Raw genomic sequence first — 25633 nt, forward strand, 5'->3', positions numbered from 1 at the left:
CCTATCTATGTACCTATCCAAGCATTACTCTACTGGATACTACTTATATACACAAGGACAAAACGTTACTAACTTTATTCTCATCTTCCAACTTCTTCAGTCACATCCCCCCTCAAGACACAGACTTTTCCTTTTTTCATTCATCTCTTCTTCCTTTTCTTAGCCTTTTTCCTTTGAATATATATAATTTCTGCAGTGCTTCATCACACCTTTTATCACCTCACCACAAAGATAGCCTTTCCCACCTGCGTCAGGCAGAGACTCCATCCCACTTTCTTCCGTATGTTGTTCATTCTTCACCTCATTATTATTTATTTATTCTTAATGCAGAAACTGACTTTACTACTGCCAACAGCTTTCTGGCAACTTTTGAGGTTGAGAGCTTGCTAACAGTCATAATATTGAATTTGTCACAACTCAAGAGAAATATATTAATACAGGGAAAGAATTAAGAACACCACAAAGGTTCTGTTGTGAAGTTACTCAGGGAAGCCTTAGTGGACAACTGCCAAAACCCAGTAAAAAATCTAATGACAGATGGCTAAATTACAGAAGACTCATTAATTTTGCATCAGAAGTTCAGACCCAATACAACACATGCAGAAGCAAGTGTTTTTTCAAGGGGATGGAATGAAAATACCAATCTAAAACTCTCCTGTTCCTTAAATGGTCTTTTTATTATTAGCCTTCTATATGACCCAAGAACCCATTTGAAACTTCACAAGTAGCTTTTTGCTGCAACACTGCTGCAATACACCAAAGCATTGGATCAGGTGACACAGTAAAAGTACCTAGTTTGTTGTTCTTCAAACTGTTAATTAACTGGAGTTATGTTTTCTTTGGTTAAGATCTATGCTCAGGAAGAATTTAATCTGCAAACACCACAGCAAAGCAAACCATAACTTACTGGACCCTGCCTATAGATGGTCTTTTTTAAACCACACAAATGCAACACTGATCTGCATAGGAACTGTGTCACAGGAGTCTAAAGTTTAGTAGAAAAACGAGACAACACAATGTTTATTGTGTCATTTTTGTGAAAGAGCACCACTAATACTACAGCATGCATATTCCTAACAAAACAGGCAGAAGAAATCACCTGTCCTTAAATGACGTTAAAATAAGTCACAGAAGCAATATAGAAAGCAGCAGGGAAAAACTTCTGTAGGTCTCCCTGAAACAGGGGTGACATTCTTTCCATGGTTCAGAAAGACACTTCCGACCCCTGAATTTCAAATTAGCAGTAACAGTTACTGCTGTTTCCAGTCACCTGACTGAAAATCTGTCCAATCTGCCTCTGCAAAGCATCATTTATACATCATCATATTCCTATTCTCCACACATTTGCTATGACAGAAAATTAGGTAAGCCAAACAGGAATGTATGATGTCCAATATGCAGTGAATGCATACTATCACTCACTGGCAACACTGCTTTCATGGCAAAAACAGTAGGTGTCTCAGTGAGGTCAGGAAATGCCCACAAAACCAGAGCCAATTCACCATCAATAAGCAAAAAAAAAGGTATGATTCCAAATGCCATTAAATACTGGGAGCACAGTTTATGTTGTATAACTCAGGTATCTGAGTTTCATAGTTATTTCAATGATTTATTCATCAATGCACCCACACTACTCTTTAATCACAAAGCCTAAGTGTTTGAATGGTATACCTGACTATTTTTGCAGTGGCCACTGACAACATGAGATAACACTACAGTTTTGAGGTTATGATTTAAGTTTCTAAAGAGTTCATAAGTCTTGGAACAATGAAATATGATTTACCTATCATATATGTAGTCTATCAGTGGGTACTTAGTAATTTAACTAAAACACTAGTTACTTTCATTGTCAGTCAGACCTTAAATATAATTTGGGGTAGATGATAAATGAGCAGCAACATTTGCATAATGAATTGCACAGTGTGCAGCCTACTTCTCATTTGCTGGTAAGCAGGAAAAGAAAATTCTCTGGTATTCACAGGATTTCTGTGAAAGCTGGTTTCCATGGAGAGATACCTGACTTTTTTTTTTAAGCCATAAACAAGCTGTTTATTGCTTTCAACTTCTAAGCATTGAAATAACCTTGCAGGATGAAAAAGGCCAAAACTTATATAAAATGCAATTTATAATTAGCAAGTCAAATGCATTAGGACAGGATGATACAGCCATCCTAATGGTATTAAGGTTAAAATCAAAATCATGCATGTTTCAGTGTATCTTTTGCAATCCCAATATAAATTGCTTCAATGCTTACACTTGACTGATATTTTATTTTATATTGCTACACTACCACATGTGTATCACACTTGAAAAGTACAAAAGGATTAAATAAATCACAGTTCTTCATCAATATATAGCAGTTTAAGAGTGAAATTATTTCCCTGTGGTATCTCTAAACAAATTCTTCCTTTAACATCCATTATTGCAGGCGACAGAGCTCTTTAAAAAGGATTTTGGAGAATTCAAGATTTGGTGGGGTTTTTTTAAGAAAAGAAGAATGCCCTTTTCAGGTAAAAATTTCCCTATTTACACATGCCTAAATAGGACTGCTAGTTATCTCTTGGTATCATGAGAAAGATATCTTACAGGTGCTGGAATTTTTTTCCCTGTAATAAAAAAGTTTCTCATGAATGTTGGGGAAGCCTGTATCTCTCTATAATCTCACAGATTTTCAATCTCTTTTCAAACTCTCAATATATGAATAAGGTAGCAATTGCTCTTATACATCAAAATGAGTTTCTAGGCCTGTGAAAACCAAGCATATGAATACACACACATTTAGAAAATTAGTTCAAACTCTGAACATACACACTAAATGGAATTCTGTAGAAAAGCTATATATGCTTAGTTCAACTCTACACTTTGGCTATGTGTATATTGTAGAGTCTACTTGAAATTTAGATACTGCTTAGCATCTTTTCTACAAATACACTAGTTCAGCATGAATGAGCACACAGATAACATATCCCTAAAGAGAACAAAGTTCCAGTTATCAAAACTTGTTCTATTTCCTGAGTGACAAATTATATGAAAAAAAAAGTTGAAATGATTGCTTCATGTTCAGTTGCAGCCACTATTTAATTTTCCACAATAGATTTTATTCCATAACACAGAGCTTTTTACTTTCATAATCATTATATTTATATTACAGAACTTTTCACAGAGGAACCTCTATTTTAAAAATCTAAGGCATAGAAGAGGCAAAAAGATTTATCAGCACAGAGGTCAGTGAGAGCTTCAAGGATAGAACTTCAGTCTGTGGCCAACTGCCCTACTTACCCCACCACACCGCCTCCTCAAGTTAATAATAGCTAATACCATGGATTTACAGACTAATTCTCACAGACACTTCTGTAAAATAAGCAGGTATCAACCCCATTTTACAGAGAAGAAAACACAAAGTACTAAATTCTTTAGCACTGTATATACCTCATGCCATCCCATTGTATTGATACCAAACAAATTTAGATACAGAGATACAGAGCAATTTTAGCAGACAACTGTTCTGGACTACAGAAATCATGAGATCTATCTAAAGACAGAGCAAATCTGTAGCATAATGGGTTGAGACAGATGAGTGCTTAGTTCACACTCATATATACTTAACCCATCTCCTTATCTGCATAATAATCAAGATATAGGATCAAGCAAAATAGCATCAGAAAGTTTTCCAATTTATTTTATTCCCAGTTTTCTAGCATGGTGATTTATGACAATATCTTCAAAAACAATCTTTTACAATCTATTTCTTTGCAATGCCATACTCAATTCTCTTTTTGTGTTCAGATTACGCAAGAGTACAGCAAAGGAAATAACTGCAATATTTTTTATTAGTACAGGTTTAGAATATTGCTTTCAGTTATTAATTTTCTGAAATATCTTTAAGGTTTATAGCAAAGTGGAAACATAATGGAATCACAAAACAATTACATACAAAGATCTATATAACATCATGAAACAACAGAAAAACTGTATTTCTACCTGAAAATTTATAATCACACCTGCTATCAGCACTACCTACCTAAAACCAATCAAAGTGCAATATAGAGCAGGGAAACTATGAGATTTCCAACTAGAACTGTGTTATTTGTGAGATTTTACCTTATTAAGAAATGCATAACGGAAAATCTGGCTTTTATCAAGAACAAGCATAGCTTTAGGAGTTGTAAAGGCATGATAAATCTTTGTCTAATACAATTTTCAAAATGCTTACAAATGAATTATTTTCAATATGAACACAGGTAGGTAAAGGACATATAAAGCAAAAATTTTTTCAATTACTTTTAAATTTAACTGCAACAGTTTCTAAACACTACAAATTAATTCTGCTTTAAGATACACAATCCACCTTGCTGCCCCTAATAACAAGACTCTTGTGCTAGTCCAAAATTTCTTTCCTTTTTTGTTCTTGCAATTCTTTTTTTAATACAAGAGATTCCAGTCTTCCCAAATGTATGCACTGGTAATGTGAATAATCATACAAAATTAATTACTGTGTGCCCCATAGAAACAACATAGTAACAGATGACATGGACATTTCTGCAAGTGTCTGGGGACCTTGGGAAATTAAACTTGTTTAACTGCTGTAAATGCTTGGGTCCAGCTATATTACAAGGATATTTGGAAAAAAAAAAATTGAATAAAATGCTTCATCAGTATAAAGTACTGGAAGAATATTATGCTTTAAAAACAAGTCATGATTATTTAATTTTTTTTTCATGCACTCAGGTCAGGGCTTGCAGTGTTCTCACTTGAAGCAACATTTATGCCCGTGCAGTTCTGATGAACATTTAATGGAGACTGGTGAGTGGGAGAAAATCATTGCACTTTTTTTTTTCCCTAATGTGTATAAAAAAATCTGCAAGCAATAACTCTGAATAAGATTAGCTCCTATTTTCCCAGACTAGTTACTTTCCACCATTAACAATTCTGCCCCATTTAAACTTCAAAATGCCCAAAGTAATTAAGCTATGTTGTGCTTGCCAATGTAGAGAGGCACTCAGGAGTAATATACACATTAATCAGGAACATTAGCTGCTAGACCATATGAATTCTACTCCTCATTACTCTATTATTGTAATTTAGAATTGGTTTTCAGTTTTGAGAAAAAAGTTCCTCTCCCCAACAGAGATTCATCTCTGAGAATACCTACTCTGAGCAATAATACCCATTTGCTTTAGGGATGAGATTAATACATTGGTAATCACTGGTTATTAAATAGCTTCTTGCTAATGGGGAACAAATAAGGATATAGGACATCATAATTTCAAGTGCCTAGCAACAATTCTTCTGACATCATGTTTTGACAGCTGGTTGGAATTGTTTCTAGTATGCATGACTGAAGCACAAGACTGCCAGGAATGAGAAAAAGCTCTACCTTTCTTGATTGCTAGCATTGCTTTTCTTAACATCAGAAGAACTTCCATACAAGTAAAATCCTCAGTTTTTACTCATAGGCAAGTTAAACTATGTGTACAATACATTCTAAATCCTTATTCACTAGAAGCTCAGTCTGGCAAGGTGCAAAGTGAAGAAACACGACACATGCAGTTTCAGTCATATCTAGCTTACTTCAACAGAGCAAACTGGCTTGGAATGAACTAGACCTAAACTGCAAGAGGCCTTCCTCACTTGAGATCAACAGATTTCTTGATTCAAGACTTTTTCAATCCACAGATTTTTGTACTGAAAACTCTGGACTATGAAAACAATGCAAAAGCACCATGCAGACCTTAAAATATGCACATGAGACCATCCACGGCATTCTTACACCATATAATGAAGGTATGCAATGAATGCAGGGAAAGAGATTGCAAATTTTCTTAGGCTTCACGATTAGGATTTTTAAAGTCTATTAGCCAGAAGCAACCACTCGAGTTTTAGTAAAGATTATCTGCTATTTTTCTTTTTAAAATACCTTTATTCAACCTGTGGTATTTTATAAATCAGACATCTAGCTCAGAAAAAAATTTCAAATACTTCTGTTTAATTATTAAAAAGGTACCAGAAGTTTAAGTACATGAATACCATTTATAATGCAATGAAATTTTGGATTGTCTTTTAGTCTAGGAGGTTGATAACTCAGCCTTTCAACAGAAAGGTTGATGTTTTAGTTTAGATATTAAATTGTGCCATAGTCCAGTACACCTTAAAATCTATGTGCAGTTTTATGGCCCAATTTATTAATACATCAAACCTTTTTTAGATTCATCCTGTGTATCTTACTTCTAGGTATATGCAAACCAATGCATGCTTCCTTTCACTACTGCAGAGTCAGTACTATTACTGATAGTAAGATAGAGAAGAATTCAAAGAATTAGATCAACCACTTAAACAGCAGCCAGTTTTAAAAATACACATGGTATATGAATATCCTACTCTTTCTGTGTATTACAACACAGCTGTTCTCAACAAGTGGCAGATGCAGTATTTTGTATAAAGAAAATTTTAAAATCACCTTTTAGAAGCTGATTCAGGTCCATGGCATCATGCAATACTTTTCGACTGTATCTGCGATCAAACTCGGAATCTAACGGAAAAAATACAGATGTAAGATTGAATTTCCCAGCCCCATAGGTTTTGCACACTTAGTGTTGTACTTAAATTCTCGAAATTACCATATAATTCTTGGTTCACATTTTCCTGTCTCTTTACTTTTAGTTTCTTATCATTTGATGCTACAAATTCAAAAGACTGGATAGGACTGATGTCTGGAGTTGACAGAGGTGTTACGTCAGTCACTGTGTCTTCAGATTCCTCCAGGTCATCACCAAGCTTTGGTTTTCCTTCCGCTAATTTCATTGCTGACTTGAATTTTTGTTTTGGAGACAGAAGAGCATTTCTACAAGCATTCGTTTTTGGGGAAGAATGAGATAAATCTGATAAACAGCTATCAGAATCTGAGTCAGAACCATCTGTATCTGAGCTTGAGGATGATGATGACGAGGATGAGGAGGAGGAGGAGGAAGAAGAGGAGGAGCTGATAGTATATTTTTTGCTAGCCTTTTTTATGTTTGGTTGCTTAGCTGACTTTGGTCTAACCTGTTTTTTGCCATCATCACTACTATCTTCTTCATCTGTATAATAATCTTCTTCACCTTCTTTAACTATTTTAGGAATTCCAGCAGGAACAATCTCCTCTGTTCCTCTATTTGCTGCAGGTGTTGCTCCAGATGTACCTGCATTCTCCGCAACTGGAGAAACTGTCAAAGAGGAAGCATCTTCACTAGGACCTTTGCTATTTTCTAGGAACTGATCCCTTTGCAAATCTATCTGCTTTTCTTCACTTTCTTCCTTACAACACTTTTCATCCTTTGAATTAGAAACCAAATCAGTGTCTGCAAGAGCTGCCTTTGTACTTCCTTTCTCTATATGTTCACCATTTTCTTCAGCTTTCTTTTTCTCTTCCTCAAAGTCACTGTCAAAGAAGGCATGATCCACTTCCCCATCTGATATGTCTTCAAAACGGTCCATAACGAAATATGAAGTGCCACCTGCAAGCATCAGAAAACATTTCCAAATATTTCTGCAAAAACAGATCCAAATACACTTTTATTATAATAGTTTTGCTCTTCACTCTTTTAGCTCTAGTAATTTATAATTATGCAATTAATTACAGGAAATTGCTAGAGACAATTCCATAGTGAGCTCAGTAAAAAAAATTTAGTGCCACCTTATTGCACACAGCTCATATGTTAGACCAGACAGCTTTACTTTAAGCCAACTCATCACTATTTCCAAATTATTACTTCTAAGCAAATTTGTCAAACACCCTTAGTGGCTAGAAAATCTTAACAACTACAAACAAGCAATTAATATGTCTTATTTTTTTCCTTTAAGGTAGAGCCATTTGAAGCTAGAGTCACTTTTGAGCTATCATTAGCTGGAATTTTATATTGTAAACCTTGTTTGTATACAGTGGTCACCATCTTGGCTGACACAGCCATACACACTGCAGACTTTCAATACTTGAAATCAGGAGAAATTTCAATTTACATTGAAAGATCCATGGCTCCAAGGTTAAATTGAGAGATTGTGGGTGTGTCAGTGTTCGTGTTTTAGTTTGGACAAGGAGCTGGCTTTTCATGACAGTCTTCTGTAACTCACACTCCACAGTAGAGTAGTGAAACTTAATTCTCTCAGATGAACCTAGACTTCAAAAAGTGTGATCCAGGCATGAAGCCAGTGCATTTAATCCAGAAGTTACCATTCAGTCCCTGGGACCAGATCATGGTTAGTCCAAACACATAATATTGCAGACATCAGGACCTTAGTGCTAACCATTATGTTCTACAAATCTGCTCCTATTATGTCCTACTTCTTACAGAATTTTATGGTGCTTGATCTTATGCATGTGGCAGGAGGATACAAAAGTTTCCAGTCATTAGTAGTATACATATAGAGTTCAAATAAAAGAATCCAAACACCCCACAACCAAACAAAATCAGCCAGTATCAAAGACTACCAGTCCCATCTAGCCAGAGGTACTTTTCTCCTACTCTTTACAACAAATTTCACTGTTAAAATAATTTAGTAAGCTACAATCAATAAATATGTAACATTCTTTAGACCCAAACACGAAGGCAGTGGAAGTAACCATACAAGGATGGAGAACCAGAATATTTTACAAGACGGATGGTCTCCCTTAAACCACATATGGTTTGTTGCCATGGCAAACAAAGGTGGAAAAAAGGAATTTCCAGGAAAGGTTCTAGCTGAAAATTACTTTGAAATACAGGATTTCTAAAGGTCACTCAGATATTTTGCCACTTCTCAAATAATACTGGTTTAGAGGAACTGAAAATATGCTCCTCAAATCACAACATAAAACCAAAAAGTCTGGAATCTCCTATGGTTTTAAGAATCACAAAGCCAAAGAACTGAAAAGAGACTTATTATAGATAGACATTGTATAAAGCTGAAAACACTATTAGGCAACAGAAGCAGAGATCAATTTTCAGGACCACAAAGATAACACTCTAAAGCACCTAGCTCTTCAAAGAGCAACAAAACAAAGGAGTAAAACACTTCTGGGAATGCAGATATCCAGCAAGTTAAAGTCTCACACAAGAACAGGCATTAGCCACCATAAAACACCACCCTGCTGCTTACAGAATACTTCATCTGCCTCTTCATCCAGGCAGGGTGCTCCATTAGAGACACCCCTCAGGACTGACTGCCTGCCTTATTGGCCATGTCCCTGGTTCTCACTCACAGGCACTCAGGCTTATCATTATTCTTGAGCTCTACACAGCTGAAATACTCCCAAACAGAGAGGGTCACCCCACCACCTCTCCCTCCTGGTATGTCCCTTCTGAGGAGCTTACAACCATCCATTGCACCACGCCAGCCATGACAATCATCCCACCACGTTTCTGTGATGGCGACTACATCATGGTTTTCCCACAGCACTATGACTTCTCGCTGCTCCTGGTTTTTACCCATCTTGTGTGCATTGGTGCAGATGACTACAGATGGGCTATTGGTTCCACCCTTCGGGTCACTTCTTGTGATACCTGGCTTCAGGCAGCTTGTACAGCCTGCAATGTGCAACTATCTTGTGAATTCCTGAAAGCTTTTCTCAAGCAGCTTCCTAAAAGGATAATACATTTTAATATATCAAATAATGCACAATAGAAAAAAAAAACAATCAGAAGAGTAACATATTATTTACATTTAATTTTCTACCCTGTGTAATCTAAACCAGAAGGGAACAAAACCTGTTAAGCACAGACCATGAATTATTTATTTAGCAAGTACAAGTTGAATAAAGCCAATTCTATGAAGAAAATTAATATAGGAAGTAGAGTTTAAAAATAAAACCCTTTATTCTGCATGATGAAAGGCTTTTATTACTTAAGGAACTAGCATCTCTCCAGCTCATAACTAGAAATATTATGACTGATTGGTAAAAGCAGGCATGTGGTGTATTTCACGCGTCTCAAACACAGATCTGAAATAATGTTAGCACTGTTGCATACCTAAAAGCACAAGGGGCTAAGGCAAAAAGGTTTGCAGGTGGGTGCAGACAAACTAGGATAGCTTAATATAGCTGAAAACTTTAGTATAGCTTAAAATATAACGTTTTGTTGAGGTGCAATCACATCCATGTATTTTTAGTTCATGTAATGCTATGCCTGCAAAGGAGACTGAACTAGCAGTGTCTCATGGGCTATAATGTGTAGTCACACCATGGCTTCTCAGATGACTTTGCCAAACACAGTCTCTGACGTGAGGATGGATTTAACTCAAGACAAAAGGGCAGTGTAGAGCTGGCAAAAGGTGATAAAAGATAGCAACCAGCAGGTACATTCCTTTCCATTAATGCCAGCCAGGGAGCACACATCTTCCCACTCTACATGATTCAGGAACAGCTCACCTGCCAGTGGGCTGTTTCCTAGGAAGACTGAGACATAACCGCTTTGCAGACAGCGACCACCAGCACAGGAGAGACCATTTAGCAGTATGGCCCTGCCCAAGGAGCAGCAGTCATCCCACTGACAAATGCATATTCCACTCCTTTGGTACAAGTCCCTAACAACTTTAGCCTTCATCTTAATGGGAAACCCACACGCCATGTCTCTCACTGTCAATCATTCAAACTTAAGATTAATTACTTCTTTAATTAATTTATTTAATTGTTTAATTTACAATTAAAACAAACAAAAGGAAATAAACAAAGAGATGGTATTCTTGGATCCTATTCGACTCCTGCATCAAGAGCATCTGCAACAGAGCTGGAATTTGCCAAGACAATGCAATACAGAAGAGGTAACTTTGCTGATAAAGCATGCCTAAATCAATAAATTGGTTCTGCTTACAATTTCACACCCATTTATATACAACACAGAGTGTAATTTTACTTCTGTGAGAAATAAAGAGTTCTGCTAGGCTGCCTGTTTTTAAAACACAGAGTCAACAAGTGATACTCTGGAATCCCAAAAAAAGCTGCCATTACAGTCGAATACTTACCATTAACTGTTAATTTTAGTGACCTCTGTATTTATTTACAAAAAACCCACATGCTTCCTGTGGCTTTCTGCCATGAAACGCTCTAACACAAGTATGATCAACTCCAAAGAGCAGGCTGGCCATTAATTATTTGCCAGATCTTTTTTTACTGTAATATTTCTTCTCCCCATGTAATTTCCACCTCTCATCCCATTTTTCTTGCAAGAGTAACAATCACTCATCACCACAGCCAAGCGCACCCTTTTGTCTTTGTCTCTTCCAGACTGCAGCTCTTCCTAGTTTAGGAAGAACAAGCTTATACCACTTTTTAATCCCTTCAAGCTTGACCCATTTAAGATCAGAAAGCAGTGGCCAAGCAGGCAAGGTGAACGTGCAGTCTGACTTTAGAGACCCACACTTTCTCACCCGAAGGCTGACACACTCAGAGTCTGACTACCTACTGGGACCACATCCACATTCTCCCAGCAAGAACAAAGACCACGCAGCTCCTGCACAGGTCAACCACGTCCTGCTGCTGCACTACCCAAAGAACAAGCAGCATTTTAACACCCTCCTCCATCTCAAAAAACAGATCAAGACCCTAATCACACTAAGCATATTGAGTGGTTTTCCCCTGCCAGCTGCAAATCTGCCAACTACAGCACCACCTGAAATATTTTTGTAGGCAATGCCTAAGAGCAGGCCATTAGGCATGACTGCAACTTAAAGTATCTTCTACAAAGATGGGATGGTACATAAAAAGTCATGTAATGAGTATACAGACTTAGATATGGGTTTGTGTTTCAACATATCTTGTCTTTTGAAAACATTTTGGAATGTCAGAAACTAACACTTACAAAGTACATTAACTACCCAGTAAAAGATTTGAGATCTTTTAAACTTAGTTAAACCTTGAAGTTACCCACTAAATCTTTCACTTTTTAAAATGCACACCATCTGAAACTTGTGCATCCATGAGTTCTGAAATATCATAGAAGAAAAAAAAAATCAATATTCAGGTACAAGCAGTGATCCACTTTCTTTTCTTTTAAGCATTCTACTATCATAATCAAGTAAGAGGATGATTTATATAGAGAGGAAAACTGGGGTTTTTTCCTGATCTTGTAACATAAAAATTCCTAGCATGCAGACAAACATGCTTCAAGGAAAGCTGTTTTTTCCCAGTCTGGTAAGATACAGATTCCTAGCATATAGGACACCACACTCTGAGCTTGCATGCTATGCATCCTCAGAAGGGCCTAAATACTTTCCTAACATCATAAGATTCTGGTATTTAATAGAAGGTGAAAACGAGACCTTTACACATCCTAGGAGCTGAATCAGAAATGTCTGATGTTACTGTGTGTATCCTGTACATCACCACAAAGGCCATAATATAGCACAGCTATAGTACACTCAAGATGAGTTAATATTATGTTTACAGCAACAAAAAAGAACAGACATCAGCTTAAGATGTATTAAAAAACATGTAAAGTATCAGAAGCAGTATAATATTGTATTTATCTCCAACATGGCACCTTCTGTTTTAGGTTTAAATAAAAGACATATATGACCAATGGTACATGTTCTTTGTGGCACTCCAAAAATCTTCTGAGTCTACATTTTCATTATTTCCCCTCTGGGGTTTCTGCCCCCCTAAACCTGCTGACTGCCAAACTGCCTCTTGTATGGTAAGCTTGGGAGAAGTTAAAAATGCTAAAAGAACCACACCTGGCTCCCTCTTCCTCCCTTCCTCATTTTTCACTGAAGCTTAAAAAAAACCAACTCCAGCAAACAAACAAAAAAAGACAAATTTGAAAACATTTTGAAGAGAGCAATCAAAATGTTAGGAAAAGTTATACTTTTGGGGGTTTGTTAGATCAAAAGAGGGGAAACATGAGAAAACACAAATCTTAAAACCTGTGTGACAAAACACATATTCAGCCCTATTTACCTCGGCTTAAATAAAGTTTTCATATTTGTTACTAAGAACAACAAAGCATGCAAAGGAAGAAACACAGCTCTTAGGAAACTACTTCCCTTAAGTGAAGCCTACAACGAATGAAACAATCAGTCTCTTCAGCAGATATTCCAATTTTCCAAGCTCAGAGCACAATGCCTGCTACAGCTGACCTGCATCCTTTGTTCTCTCTGCTAGACACAATGGAAGGATTTTCCCCTGCATGCTCTAAGACACAGTTTATTAACTCCTAAAACTATGACAGATTAGTCCTCACATCAGCAGTTCTGTCTCAAACAGGTAGGCTCACTGGAGATGCCTCAAACTACTCCTGAGTCTTCTAAAAAGAGTTGCAACAGAAAGTCATGAGTCTCAGTTAAGTAAGAATTCAGTTCAGCCAATGGGCACTAGAAAATCCTGAAACACAGTCAATTGCCATCATGGTTAGAGCAAATGAAAGCACATGACAACCAAAGAGCCCCAGACAGCTGCCGGGCAAAGGCTTTCAAGTTAATGTACAAGGCAGGGAGGAGAGAGAACAGGCAGAAATGGAGGGGGGAAGAAAAAATATTTCCTCTTGAGCCAAAAATAAGCCATTCTCCTACTGCGAGAAGCTGCAATAATGCGGAGAGGTGTGTATCTGTAGCTTCAGGACTTCACTTATAGAAACACATTAAATATGTGTTCTTCAGGCTCTTCAGCAAAGGTCACCCTGCGACCTCTTGAGCAGAAAAGCTGGGTCAGAGAACACTGAAGTTAAGTGATGGGAGTGATGATGGCCATCAGGTCTGTCTAAACAGACCATGGCTGCTCACTCATTATGGAGAATCCCAATAAAATTACTCACAAACCTTCTAAACCCAGGAAGAAAAGAAGTAGCTTACAAGTACAATAAAAAATAAAGACAACAAATCATATGTTGGTTGATAAAAGTAGCAGCAGCTTCTGGAAGGTCTTCCACTTCTACAAGCATAAGTGATACCACCCACACTGAAGTCGCATGGGGCTGCTGCCATACAATTTCTCACTACCTGGAAGAGTCCCAACTCCAGCTACCTCAAGACTAGAAGGCAGCAAGCTGCTAGGGGAAAACTGGTCACTGGTATTGATCTTTCCCAAAAGTGAACCATAGCAACAGTCTTTTGATAATATAGAACAGGTACAAAAAGCCCAGAAAAGTTCAGACTCTACTGCCAGGTATCAATGGTGAAGAGCAAAGTAAAGGTCCAGCTTTGTTTTCCCACTCCTTCTATACTGGTATATATTTATGAAGAGTATTTCTGTCTGATATAAATATGTAAATTTGGGGACAACATGTATTCAACCAGGCTATCCATGACTGAAGGGGGAGAGTCTGGCACAGCAGTTCAAAACTGCGTGCAAGAAAAACAACTGCTCTTATTAAAGCAAAGCTTCAGCATATCTGCCACGTAAAGGCTGGAGTTACATTTGCCAGTCCTGAAACAGATGGCAGGACCATAAAGGAATCAAGTACACCACAAACTACTGATGGAGATAAGCCACAGCAGATAAATCACAGCATATTTCTGAATACCAGGCCATCTTTACCAAGTGGCACAACACGTGAACTGTCTCCCACAACAGAGATGCCCATTGAACTACAAGTGTTTTTTATGCTTCTAACATTATAAATTTAGTGTGCTTAGTGACCTGACTAGACAAATAGGTGTGTCATTAGCATTTCCTTTAACTGTTTGTATAGATGTGCTTCAACGCACATCAAATAGACCTGAGTTTCTGGAAGAATTTCCTTCATAAGGCCCTCCATCACAAGATATGCTTATTATCTCAGTTTAAAACACACATACAGTTTTACAGATCTAACAATTACATGCTCCACTACCACTGAAAATAAGATGCAATTTTTAATTTTCAGTGAATATATTTCTATATAAGAGGAACAAGCACTGCCTGGTACAGATGAGCAGGAGAAAGCAGACAAATTCAGTCACTAAATAAGTATAGAAAGAACAGCTTCAAAAAATACCACTCAGGAAGAGTCTAAATATATTTCTGTTTCCTCGGAATGTGTATAAGAGGCAAATGAGGTAAAAGCCTCTTGAGATAATTTCTTGCATTATATTTTTGTGATTTGTTCCTTTCTTCAGATAAAATAATAGCAAGTATGGAAAAGCAGGTAAGATGATGAAACAGAGGTCTCTATTAAATTCAACATAATATGGGTTCCCTGGAATTCCAGTGTTTATTATTACAATGAAACACTTCAAGAATCACAAATACTCATTACTGAATTGTGACTTAAACATCAGTTGAAATGGTTGGATGGAAAATAATTCAGCCAAAGAACATAGATAATGTTTTAGACCATGTCTTGGTCAAACATAACATCAGGAAGCAAAGAATGAAACAGCTTTAAGAAACAGCTCTGGTGGAAGCAGTAAGGTAACAGTCTGACTATCTCCCATGAATTTAGGGAGTACCTAGGCTCACCTAGGATCCATATCATTTTCAGATTCTTATATCTAAGGCTTCAGGTGTAATATTATGTCATCTGAAAGGGCAGACTTTAAAAAGCTTGTAGATGATCCTGACACCTATGCCACAGATGACCACATGCTACCCATCCTACAAAATTTGCACTTTTAGGTGTTCCTGGGTTGAGCATTCCAATTAGCCAATTGCATTCAAAGTCTCAATGGGCTTAGCAGTCCTGATGGCCCTGTAAGCCCATGTCAGTCTTATGAAGAAACACAGGGCCTTCTGAATGCCCTTCTAAAAACAGGCAAGCACAACACCAGAACAAAAATCCTAGTAAGTCATAACAGCTTTAAGTTCCAAGAAAAGGAATAAAATGTCCCCAAATTACTTGTCCTTTTCTCTGGTTTCTATTCCAAACCATTAAAGTATTATCTACATTTAGAAAACCAAAGGAACAACATATGCACTAAAAAAAAAAAAACCCAAACAAACAAAGCAGAAGAAGGGTTGGAAGAGCTTGAGGCATTCCGGAAGCAGAATCCAAAGCTCTGACATCTATATATATTTTTTTTTAAATGCCAATTATTTCACAAACCCATTCTTAAGCTTACTTATTTTTTAGCAGCAACAACTTCATTTTAATCTTCAAATAACTCCACTTAAGAATTTAACTTTGCTGAACTTTGCTCTCTCTCAACTGGCAATTCCAGCAATCACTTTCTATCAAAAAAAAAAAAAAATTAACTGTTTTTTCAAGGAAGCAAAAAGGTGTACAATGCATTCTATTCACTATACTGAGCACCTCACTACAGACAAAAGCAGGGATACAAAAGAAATTTAGCACTGCTATTTCTATGACATTCATTCCATCCCACATTTTTGTCCTGCTGTTTTTATGAATGCTGCACAGAAATTTTAACCACGCAACTTAAAAATATGTACACGTCCAAATACAAACACTAGATTTTTTTATTTATTTCTATTATAGAGTAAGAATATAAAGGTGCAAGTATTAACATACTATAATTAAACCAGTTTTCAGGAAACTGTTTGGAAAGGAAAAACTTCCACCAGGCATAGACCTTATATGACTTTAAATTAAGTTGTGCCATATGCCATGCTGAACTAAATTTTAAAATGCTGTGAAAACTCCAGAAAAAAACCCCAGTGTTTAACAAAGACAACATATATTGCATTTTGTTGTAGCATCTCACTGAGTCTCTTTCAAATTAATTCAGTACTCTGCTCTCCTACAGGAGCCCAGGTTTCAGAACTACCTTATTTGTGATTTCCAGCCTAATCCAGAGGGGCCAAGAGATTTGGTGGCTAGTTATTCTTCCAAACTACAGCCCCACTTTGGGAGCCAATACTGCAGAACACAGCCCTGTGCTGGGCAGGGGGAGTTACACGTGAGTTCTGAGGAAAATGTGGAAACGTGACTCTTGCGATGATTAACACGCTCGAGGCAAGCTGTTTGCAATAATCATTCCAACTGTCTTAATTCCCAATTAAGCCCAACCAAAACACCCCTCTGAACTCTATCTGGCATCACTGCAACGAGTCTCTCAAAGTCCGGTAACTTTAAGGGTAGCGCACAGACACCGTAACTCTCTCCCAAAGCCGAGAACTAAGGCGACGAGGGCCGGTGTCTCGGAAAGGGAGACTCCCACCTCTTTTCCAGTCTCCCCGAGGAGCACAGCGGGCAGGCAAGGCACTGGTGGGGCGGAGCACACGTCTCAGGGCGGCACGGCCAAACTCCGGCAGCTCAACGCCGGCCCCAGCCCCGCAAAGGCAGCGCGCACGACGCGCTCGGGGGACACCTACGTGCGCCTCGCTCGGGCAGGGGCGCGAGTAGGAAGGCAGCTAATTAAAACAAAATTATTTTAAAAATTATATAACCGTTAAAAATAATGCATATGTACATACGAACAAAACATGTCTCCCATCTTGTTCGGGGAAAGAAATTACCGCAGACGGGGAAGGAACATGCCCGTCGTCCCTAACCGCCCCCAACCGCCCTCCCGGCACCTTCCGTGGCGAGAAGGCACCGCAGGCCCCACCACCCTGCCGGCACCCCCGGCAAGAAGCAGGAGCAGCGGCCGCTGCCGTGTCCCCCTTGGCCCCTTCCTCCCGGCTTTGTTGTGGTAACCGCGCAGGCAGCCGGGCAGATACTCACAGGCACGGGAGGAGAGAGAGCGAGAAGAGAGCCGGGGAGGCGGGAGCTGCGCAGCGCCGAGGCCGCTCCCTCGCTGCCGCCCCGCTCCTGCGCAGCGCAGCGCCGGCCGGCCCCGCGCGCCGCCGGGCGGGGAGAGGCGGCGCCTCAGCGGGGCGGGAGGGGAGCCGGGCGCCGGGACCTCCCGTGGGACGGGCCCCTCAGACGCGGGCTCTCCACAGACCCACAGAAGCCCGGAGGTTGGAGGAGACCTCTGACCGAACACCGCCGTGTCAACCAGACCACGGCACTAAGTGCCACGTCCAGTCTTTCCTGAAACACCTCCAGGGACCGTGGGTCCACCACCTTCCTGACCAGCCTGCTCCAATATCTGATCACCCTTTATGTGAAGAAATTCCTCCTAATGTCCAATATAAGCGTCCCCTGCTGCAGTTTAAGAGTGTATCCTTTAATCCTGTGGCTGGTTCCCTGGGAGAAGAGTCCGATCCCCACCTGGGTACAACCTCCTTTCAGGTAGTTCTAGAGAGCCATAAAGTCTCCCCGGAACCTCCTCTTTTCCAGGCTAAACAACCTCAGCTTTTCCTCCTAAGACCAGTGCTCCAGACCTTTCACCAGGTTCATTTCCCTTCTCTGAACTTGCTCCAGTGGTTCAATGTCCTACTTGAATCAAGAGGTCCAGAACTGAACATAGTTCTCAGGTAGTGGCCTTACCAGTGCCAAGCACAGGGGAAGAATCACTTTCCTAGTCCTGCTGGCCAGCTATTTCTGATACAGACATCAGTCCCCTAATGCCCTTATTTGTTCTGTGGGAATGGGGCAGAGAGCTGGGACTCTTACTAAGGCCATGAGGCCCCAAGCTGAGGTGACTGTGCCCCAAGTTGGGGTGATGGTCCCCAGGCTGCAGCGAAGTTGCTCCAGGCTGAGGTGATGGATCTGTGTGCTCAGGTGATTGTGCCTCAAGCTGAGGCAGTGGGGCTCCGGGCTGACACAATGGTATGCTGGGTGGAAGCAATGGGCCCCCAAGGTGATAGTGCTCTTAATTTAAGTCATGGTCTCCAGACTGAGATGCAGTGAGGCCCCAAGCTGAAGAAATAATGCCCTTAGTTGAGGTGATTTGCCCTAGATTTTGATCGTGAGGTTCCAGGGTGACAGAATCACATGCTGAGGTTATGGTGCCCCAGATTAAGACAATGAGGCTCCATGCTGAGGTGATAGTTTTTCATGTTGGGGTAACAGTGCCCCATATCAAGTTGATGGTGCCCCAGATTGTGGTGGTGGTGCCTCAGGTTGGGATGATGGCATTCCTGGTTGATGTGCTGGCAGCCCATACAGACTGGAGGGGGACCCAGGCTGAGTGAACGGTGCCCCAGGCTGAGGTGATTGTGAGCCACCTTAAGGTGATGGTGTCCCATATGAAGGCAAGAGGATCAGAGGTTGATGTGATGGGCTCCTACATTATAGTGCCAGGGCTGCAGCACTGGGTGATTTATCCTGAGGAAACAGAAAGGGGAAACTTATCTGGAGGACTTATAGGGAAGCCTCTTCCAAATATTTGAGGTTAGATCTGGACCCTTCCCCAAGCTACCTTGAATTTCAGTATAAAGTGAAACTTCAGGCAGTTTCCTTACTTCTGGCACTGGGTAAATAAGTGATGATTGCCTACTGGTGGTCTGCCCCTGAGAAGTGGTAGTTTCCTGTATAAGGATGGGAAAGCTTACAGCTCTTTCAAAGAGATCAGCTGCAATATAATATCTAAATAATAGCAAAGTTACTTTTTAACAATGAAAGAAAGAATTATGTGAAAAGAAAGATTTCCAGATTACTGATCCACATATTCAAAATACAAAATTCAGCTTTACTTTGGCCCCATTGTTCAGCAGGAAAGAGATTTAATGACATTTTTTGCTGAGCATACTGAATTTTGAATTAAATCAGGGCTGTGCAGCCAAATCAACTATTGTGTATATTGTCCTATTCTTTTATATTTTCTTTTCTTTTCACTTGGCACACACACATAGGCACATATGGATGGATGGACGGATGGATGCATGCATACACACACATACACACACACACACACACACACACACACATTTTTAAAAATACATATAGCAAATGTGTCAGAACACTACAAGAAAAGAAAGAAATCTCTTGAATAATACAGCTGAACATGTCTAAGTTAACCAGAGTCAAGTCCTGCTTGTGCTACACAGTGTTTAATGGAGGTTCTGCAAATTGCATCAACTAAATTTTTATCCTTGTCATGTGCTTCCCTCTTATTTTTCTGGCACCTCTCTCAGTTCACTGTTGAAATGTTGAATACCGTCAACTGCAACTAAAATCAATGGAAACCATACTTGGAAAACATGCTACAAAATGCTGAGCCTCTGCTGACCTTGCCATGTGAGGTCTTAGGTTCCCTTCACTGGACACTGAATGGGTGCTTTTGTCATTTTTTTCTGTGTGTCAAGTTCTTGACTGCAAATATGCAAAATACAATACCACTGTCTTAAATGGTGTAGCAAAAATTAAAATCACCTAATATTAGGGCAACTTACATATTTTGTACATTTAACATACTGAGAAGTATAACATCTAATTTCCATTTCTCTTGCTCTAGGATTACTATGATTGCTTCTAACAGTGTTAGTTATGCAGGTTTTGCTGGTTTATCACCAGGTTTACAAGTTCACAAGCAGTTCTGGGTTTTGTGCTCTGAACCTTAGAAATTTCTATAAACTTCTTGTATGACTGTAACTGCAATGCAGCACCACAGCAGTTATAAAAAAGCATGCAATTAATTCAAAGTTGTAAGTGTGCTAAAAATATAAACTACATAAGCACTCTACAGACCTCTTTTTTTTTGCCTATAATGTAACTTTATTTTGTTTTAATTGAGGAGTCGTAACTTGTTTTAGTCCTTTTATAGTGATGGGAGAGCTAGAAAGGCTGACAAAACAGAAATCAAATGTGAAAAAGCCTACAGGAAAAGTATTCATTTTAATCTTGCCTAAATGTTTGAAAGTGCAAATTCATTGAAGTTTGAAGTTTGCAGTACTGTGAAGGTGCAAGTTGAACAATTTTCACTAAAGGCAGCTGCAAAACTGTTCAAATCAGTGAGGTTTTTTCTAGGGTATGTTACAAAGATCAATGATACTTCCAGCTCAAAGGAAAATAGTGAAGATGCTGAATCCTCCCCCAAATCAGACATCATTTATCTTTTAAAAGAAGTAATTAGGAAAGATATTTGCTGTAATGCTTGGATAAGAATTTGAAGAATTTGAATCTCTTTTCTCATAAACTAGTTCTATGACTGAGTAAATAGTTACAGAAAGAGCCTATAGTAATCCCCAGTTCAGAAAATTGACCTCATTGAAGTCCTTTTCTACAGAAAAGTGATTTTGAAAGTGCAAAAAGGGAGGTTCAAATAACACTGAAGTAAACTTGAAAATTGCTATTAACTTCAGTAGAGCTACAATATCGTCTAAAATATTAGGAATTGTACCTCAGGTGGAAAAGTCATAGAAACTTACTAAGAGCTAAAAGAAAAAGAATCAAATCTTCTTCTAGCTCTATGGATACACACTTGAGTTGATTTAGACGTATCTAATTCAGGATATGATGTGTAAATCCTAGCAAAAATAGGTGGGATTACTCATTCAGACAAAAAGTGGCTTTGTCCATAAGCACTGCAGGACTAAATTGTTATTGCAGGTAGGCTTGGTTGTTTTTATCTTCCTCTCCACTTCTGAGAATTAATACTGTAAGAAAATACTCTCTGTTTACACAAGACTATCAACATTGCATGCTTTGCTTCAGGTTAATTTAAAAAATTCAATTGCCTTAAGTAACTTTGACAGTGGCCTGGGCAGTTTCCTGAATGCATTTGCAGTAGGTCTCTGTCTGGTTTCTTGTGTGGATCTTTATTAAGATCCCAGAGTAGATCTTGAACGCAGTCCAAAGTCCTGGATATTCCGAAATCTTTGATGAGTAAAGCGTGCGCTGATGAGATGGATATTTGTTTTCTATTTTCTACCTGATGAGAGTAAAATAATTTCATAAGAAACCTTCTGGCATGTTGGGCCTTATCCAAAAGCTTTCAGTCTCTGCAAAAATCTCTGCTGGTTTTAATGGTCTTATGTATTGAAAAAAACCCTGGTCCCAAAGCCCTTCAATGCATCATCAGGATGTTTTACCACATAGTAATTCACATGGGGAAGGACTACCATTGCAATAGTATTTTCACTACTATGATATGATGATTTTTACCTTTAATCACATTAGACATGTTACTTAAGTAATCAATTTTGGATACTCTGTCAGTTGTCTGAACTAGCATTTAAAAGCATTTTGTGCAATTTAGTATCCACTAAATAGAACAAACTGTAATAGAATTATATATCTTATCCTACTAAGGACTAAGTTACAGTAAGGACTTTGGATCAGAATAGGGATCAGTGTCTCCTCTCTCTCTAACAGGGGCCCTAAAATCACTTCATAACCACTTATTGTGATTTCAAGAGGAAATACATAGTTATGCAAACTTCTAATACACACAGGCAGGTATATATGGACATCAGACCATCAGACACTGTGAGTTAGGTTAGAATATTGTGATGGAGTGAAACACTTGCTGTATCTCAGAATCCTGACTAGCTCCATGCTGTTCTGTGCCTGTTTCCATTACAGTTCTGCACCATGAGCTGACATACAATTCCCTATTACAAGTGCTGCTCCAGGTCTATAACAGACTTTTGGACACCTGTACTATTAATGCTCAGTGTCCTGCCTTGCTTAGCATTGCAGAAGCTCAGGGAAGTTTGGTGTCTGGTTTTATAAATGCTGCTTTATTGCACCGTAGAAGTTATAAGGAAATGTAAAAACTCACAAGATCAGAGCATTGGTATTTGTTTCTTTTCTTCATCTAGCTAGTAGAATTCATCTGACAGAAGTAACATTTTTAGAGAGCACAAATAAATTAATCACTACTCCAACCTCTGCAACAATAACTGTGTTTAAAAAGTAAAATTCAGGGCTTTTTTTTTTTACACCTCAACTGACAGAACAGCGGCAAACGTACCAGCTGCCTATCAGTATACTTCTATCTCTAAACGCTTCTGTAGAGTTTACAGCTATCAGTTCTTAAAATGAAGCCCATTAGTAAATGCTTGTAAATCCACTTTTTCATGCTGCTTCTGCAAGGAAAGCATTGCTGTTTACTCTTACTCTTGTAAAATGTGGAATATGTAAAAATTCTCTTAGGAAAGGATGCTCTTTTATGTTTGATCTTTGTATACCTTCAAGACTAATCAAGAAGAAGGGAGATGTAATCCTTGAAACAGATAGCAGCTAAAAAGCAAGCTCTAAGTGATATCCATGTGTTAGGAAAACAAATTACTTGTTGGTGGAATTGCATTGTTAATGTTTAGGGCTTGATATGCTTCAGTGATCTCAGACCTAGGAGGAGGTTAACAAAGCTTGGGGAAAAGGATGTACCACTGATATGGACACAAAGAATGAAGAATTTATGGGACACGTGGACATTTGGCAGAACTCCCAAGGTAAGGAAGAAACCAATAAACCCAACTCAGCAATTGTGCTGAAATCAGTTCCAACTTGATAAAAGGTAATTCCTGCAGAGGGAGATCACAACCATAGACTCAAGGACCACCATCCCAGGAAATCCACTAAAGCAAAAGAAGGCTGAGCATACAGACTGATTAGCATGGGAAACAAGAGAATCATTAGCCAATAGAGGATAAAATACTAATTAATGAGAGAACTATGGAATTTGTAGACAATGAACACTAATTCCTTTGTTTGCTAAGATGTATAAATGCTAAAAAGTTTTGATATTTGGTGTGCTTGGTTTGTTGAATACTACCGAGCACCCAGGCTTGCACAACTCTAAAATAAGTAGTCAATGTCTCTCTTGAGTGTGTAATTATTGGCTTGTTGCACACTGGATAATGAAGCTGATTTTTGCAGACAACATTTTCAAGAGATGAAGGCCTCCCCATTCAGCTGTGCTCAGTAGCTGCTATGAGCTGACAAATTTGGTGGAGCTGTAGCTGTGCTGCACCTATGGGAAGATGAACATGTGTCCCAAGCAGAGCTGAAATATGGCAAGCCTTGAGCGCTTCCGGGAATTTGTTCTCAGGTCTACCACAAACAGATAGAAAATACACAACAGAGGGAGGGTACTGAGAGGAGGGCTGGCATGCTTCTGTTGGGGTGGTGAGGCTGTTTTTCTTTAGAATCACTGTTCAATCAACTTTTTATTTCTGAAGTCCAGTTATTTATTACTTCCTTTGGCTGATCAGAGGGGAGCAGGCAGAGGGTGCATACTGCCCACATTCAGGAGGGTGCCCGGATCGCTGAGACGGCGCACGCCAAGGCTTTTGTCCTAAGCTCTGGTTAGGGCCCCGATGACCCGGTCTGATCATGCCGGGTCCCTCTGGGCCTAGCCGCCACCCTCCGTGCTACAGCCCCGCGGCGCGGAGGCGCTCCGTAGCTTTTCGCGGAGCCAAGCTTCGCACTGCAGCCGGTGGGGATTCCTCTCGCTTCGTCCGAGCGTATCCGTTCCCTGGCCAGTATCTGGATACACCTCCAACCCCGCCACGGCGGAGCTCCCTGAGTCACAACACGGTATAAGACGGTCCGGCCGAGCTCTGCCGTGGGGCGGTGCGGCAGGCGCACATGTCCCGGGTCCGCCCGCCCGGCAGGCACCGCCCCCGCCTCCGCCCCCTCCCCGGCCGGACACCGAGCGGCGCGGCGGGGCCTCCGCGGCTGCTGCCACGGCGCTCGCCTCCCGCCGCCCCGCGCGGGGCAGCGCTGCCGCCAGAAAGCGGCCCGGCCGCCGCGCACCCTCCTGCCGCTGGGCATGAGCTCCGGCTCCCCCGGCGGCCGCAGCGGTGCCAGTGGCGGCGGCGGGCGGCGGAGGAGGCGGCGGCGGCGGAGGAGAGGGGGGGGCCCGGGAGCGGCGACCTTCGCAGGGGGCTGCCGCGGCGGGAGATGCGCTTGCTCCCAGCGGCGCCAGGAGCAGCATGTTCCCCGGTGCCGACAGCGCTAGCAGCACGGCCGGGCAGCCTGAGGCGGCGGGGGCCGCCGCCCCCGGCCCGCTGGGCTCGCACGGCCCCGGTGGCGAGGCGCGCCGCCGCAGCGCCCCGGCGGCCGCCGCTGTGGTCGGCGGCGGCGAGGAAGAGGCGGCGGAAGACGAGGAGGACGAGGATCCCGGATCATCCCGCTTCGTGCTGGCGGCGGGACTGGGGCTTCTGGCTGTGTCCGTCGTCCACCTGGGGCAGGAACGGGCCGAGGCGGGGGGCGGCGGGCCGCCGTGCCTGGCGCTGCTGCTGCTCCGCCTCGCCCTCTACGTGGGCTGCGCCGCTGCTGCCGCCGCGCTGGGCACCCTGATCGTCCTGATGTGCCGCGGCCGCCGCCGCCTGCCGCCGCCGGACTTCGCCGCCGTCGCTCCGGTCCGGCCGGTCGCGGGGGTGAGTAGCGGGAGGGGAGCGGAGCGGGCGGTGGCCGCGGCGCGCCCTCCCTGCCCGGCGGCGGGCTGGGGTGGCGCGGCCCTCGCTCCGCCGTGGAACGCCGCGCCACCCGAACCCCGTGTCCTGCTGTCCTACCGCGGCCGCAGGAGCCTGCCCTCACTCTGCCGCTCGACGGGGCTTTAAATGGCAAAAGTTGTGTTGGACGGTAGCAGGCGCGCCGGAAAAATCAACACGTTGCTCCGGGAGAGACCTCCGGTTTGGGGGAATGCTCTCAAGGTGGTTCACTGTGTTCGCTGTACTGTGGCTGTGTCTCAAATAATTTTCTGCTCCTCCCATTGAAAAAAGAGAGACTTGGTGGAAGAGGCAGCTTAGTGTTCCTTTAACGCGTTCTCTGAAGTCGGACAGCTTCAGATAGTGTTATAGTGCCATTTTATACTCAAGCCATTGCAGAGCTCTGTGCAAAAGGGAAACAATTTCATTTTCTGTACATATTCCAAAATGTACTAGTTCACAAGCTCTTTCTAGCTCACAGCTTAGTATTTTTCGGATTCTTCTGAATGGGACTGATAGCACGAGGCATTTGGAAACTTTCCTCCC

General features: G+C 40.9%; 2 protein-coding genes across 8 annotated transcripts in view; one reads left to right on the forward strand and one right to left on the reverse strand.

Annotated features, from left to right (window-relative positions):
• Positions 1 to 17665, reverse strand: part of CFAP97 (cilia and flagella associated protein 97) — a 30998-nt gene extending 13333 nt beyond the window's left edge. Inside the window, exons 1-5 of one of the 5 annotated variants that reach the window (XM_059844633.1) lie at positions 17547 to 17645; positions 17041 to 17233; positions 15982 to 16090; positions 6618 to 7493; positions 6458 to 6529 (exon numbers count right to left, since the gene is read on the reverse strand). In XM_059844633.1, coding sequence (XP_059700616.1) covers positions 6458 to 6529; positions 6618 to 7473 — 928 coding nt within the window. In that variant the 5' untranslated portion in view covers positions 7474 to 7493; positions 15982 to 16090; positions 17041 to 17233; positions 17547 to 17645. Of the gene's footprint in view, positions 1 to 6457; positions 6530 to 6617; positions 7494 to 15981; positions 16091 to 17040; positions 17234 to 17296; positions 17426 to 17546 lie in introns of those variants that run through there. The other 4 variants (XM_059844636.1, XM_059844634.1, XM_059844632.1 and 1 more) reach the window with 4 other exon arrangements.
• A 7108-nt stretch (positions 17666 to 24773) lies between these two features.
• SNX25 (sorting nexin 25) overlaps positions 24774 to 25633 on the forward strand; it is an 81713-nt gene continuing 80853 nt past the window's right edge. For all 3 annotated transcript variants that reach the window (XM_059844637.1, XM_059844640.1, XM_059844638.1), the window contains exon 1: positions 24774 to 25036. In XM_059844637.1, coding sequence (XP_059700620.1) covers positions 24965 to 25036 — 72 coding nt within the window. In that variant the 5' untranslated portion in view covers positions 24774 to 24964. The remainder of the gene's footprint in view (positions 25037 to 25633) is intronic.

Source organism: Haemorhous mexicanus, chromosome 4 (genome assembly GCF_027477595.1).
Source record: "Haemorhous mexicanus isolate bHaeMex1 chromosome 4, bHaeMex1.pri, whole genome shotgun sequence".
NCBI lineage: Eukaryota > Metazoa > Chordata > Aves > Passeriformes > Fringillidae > Haemorhous > Haemorhous mexicanus.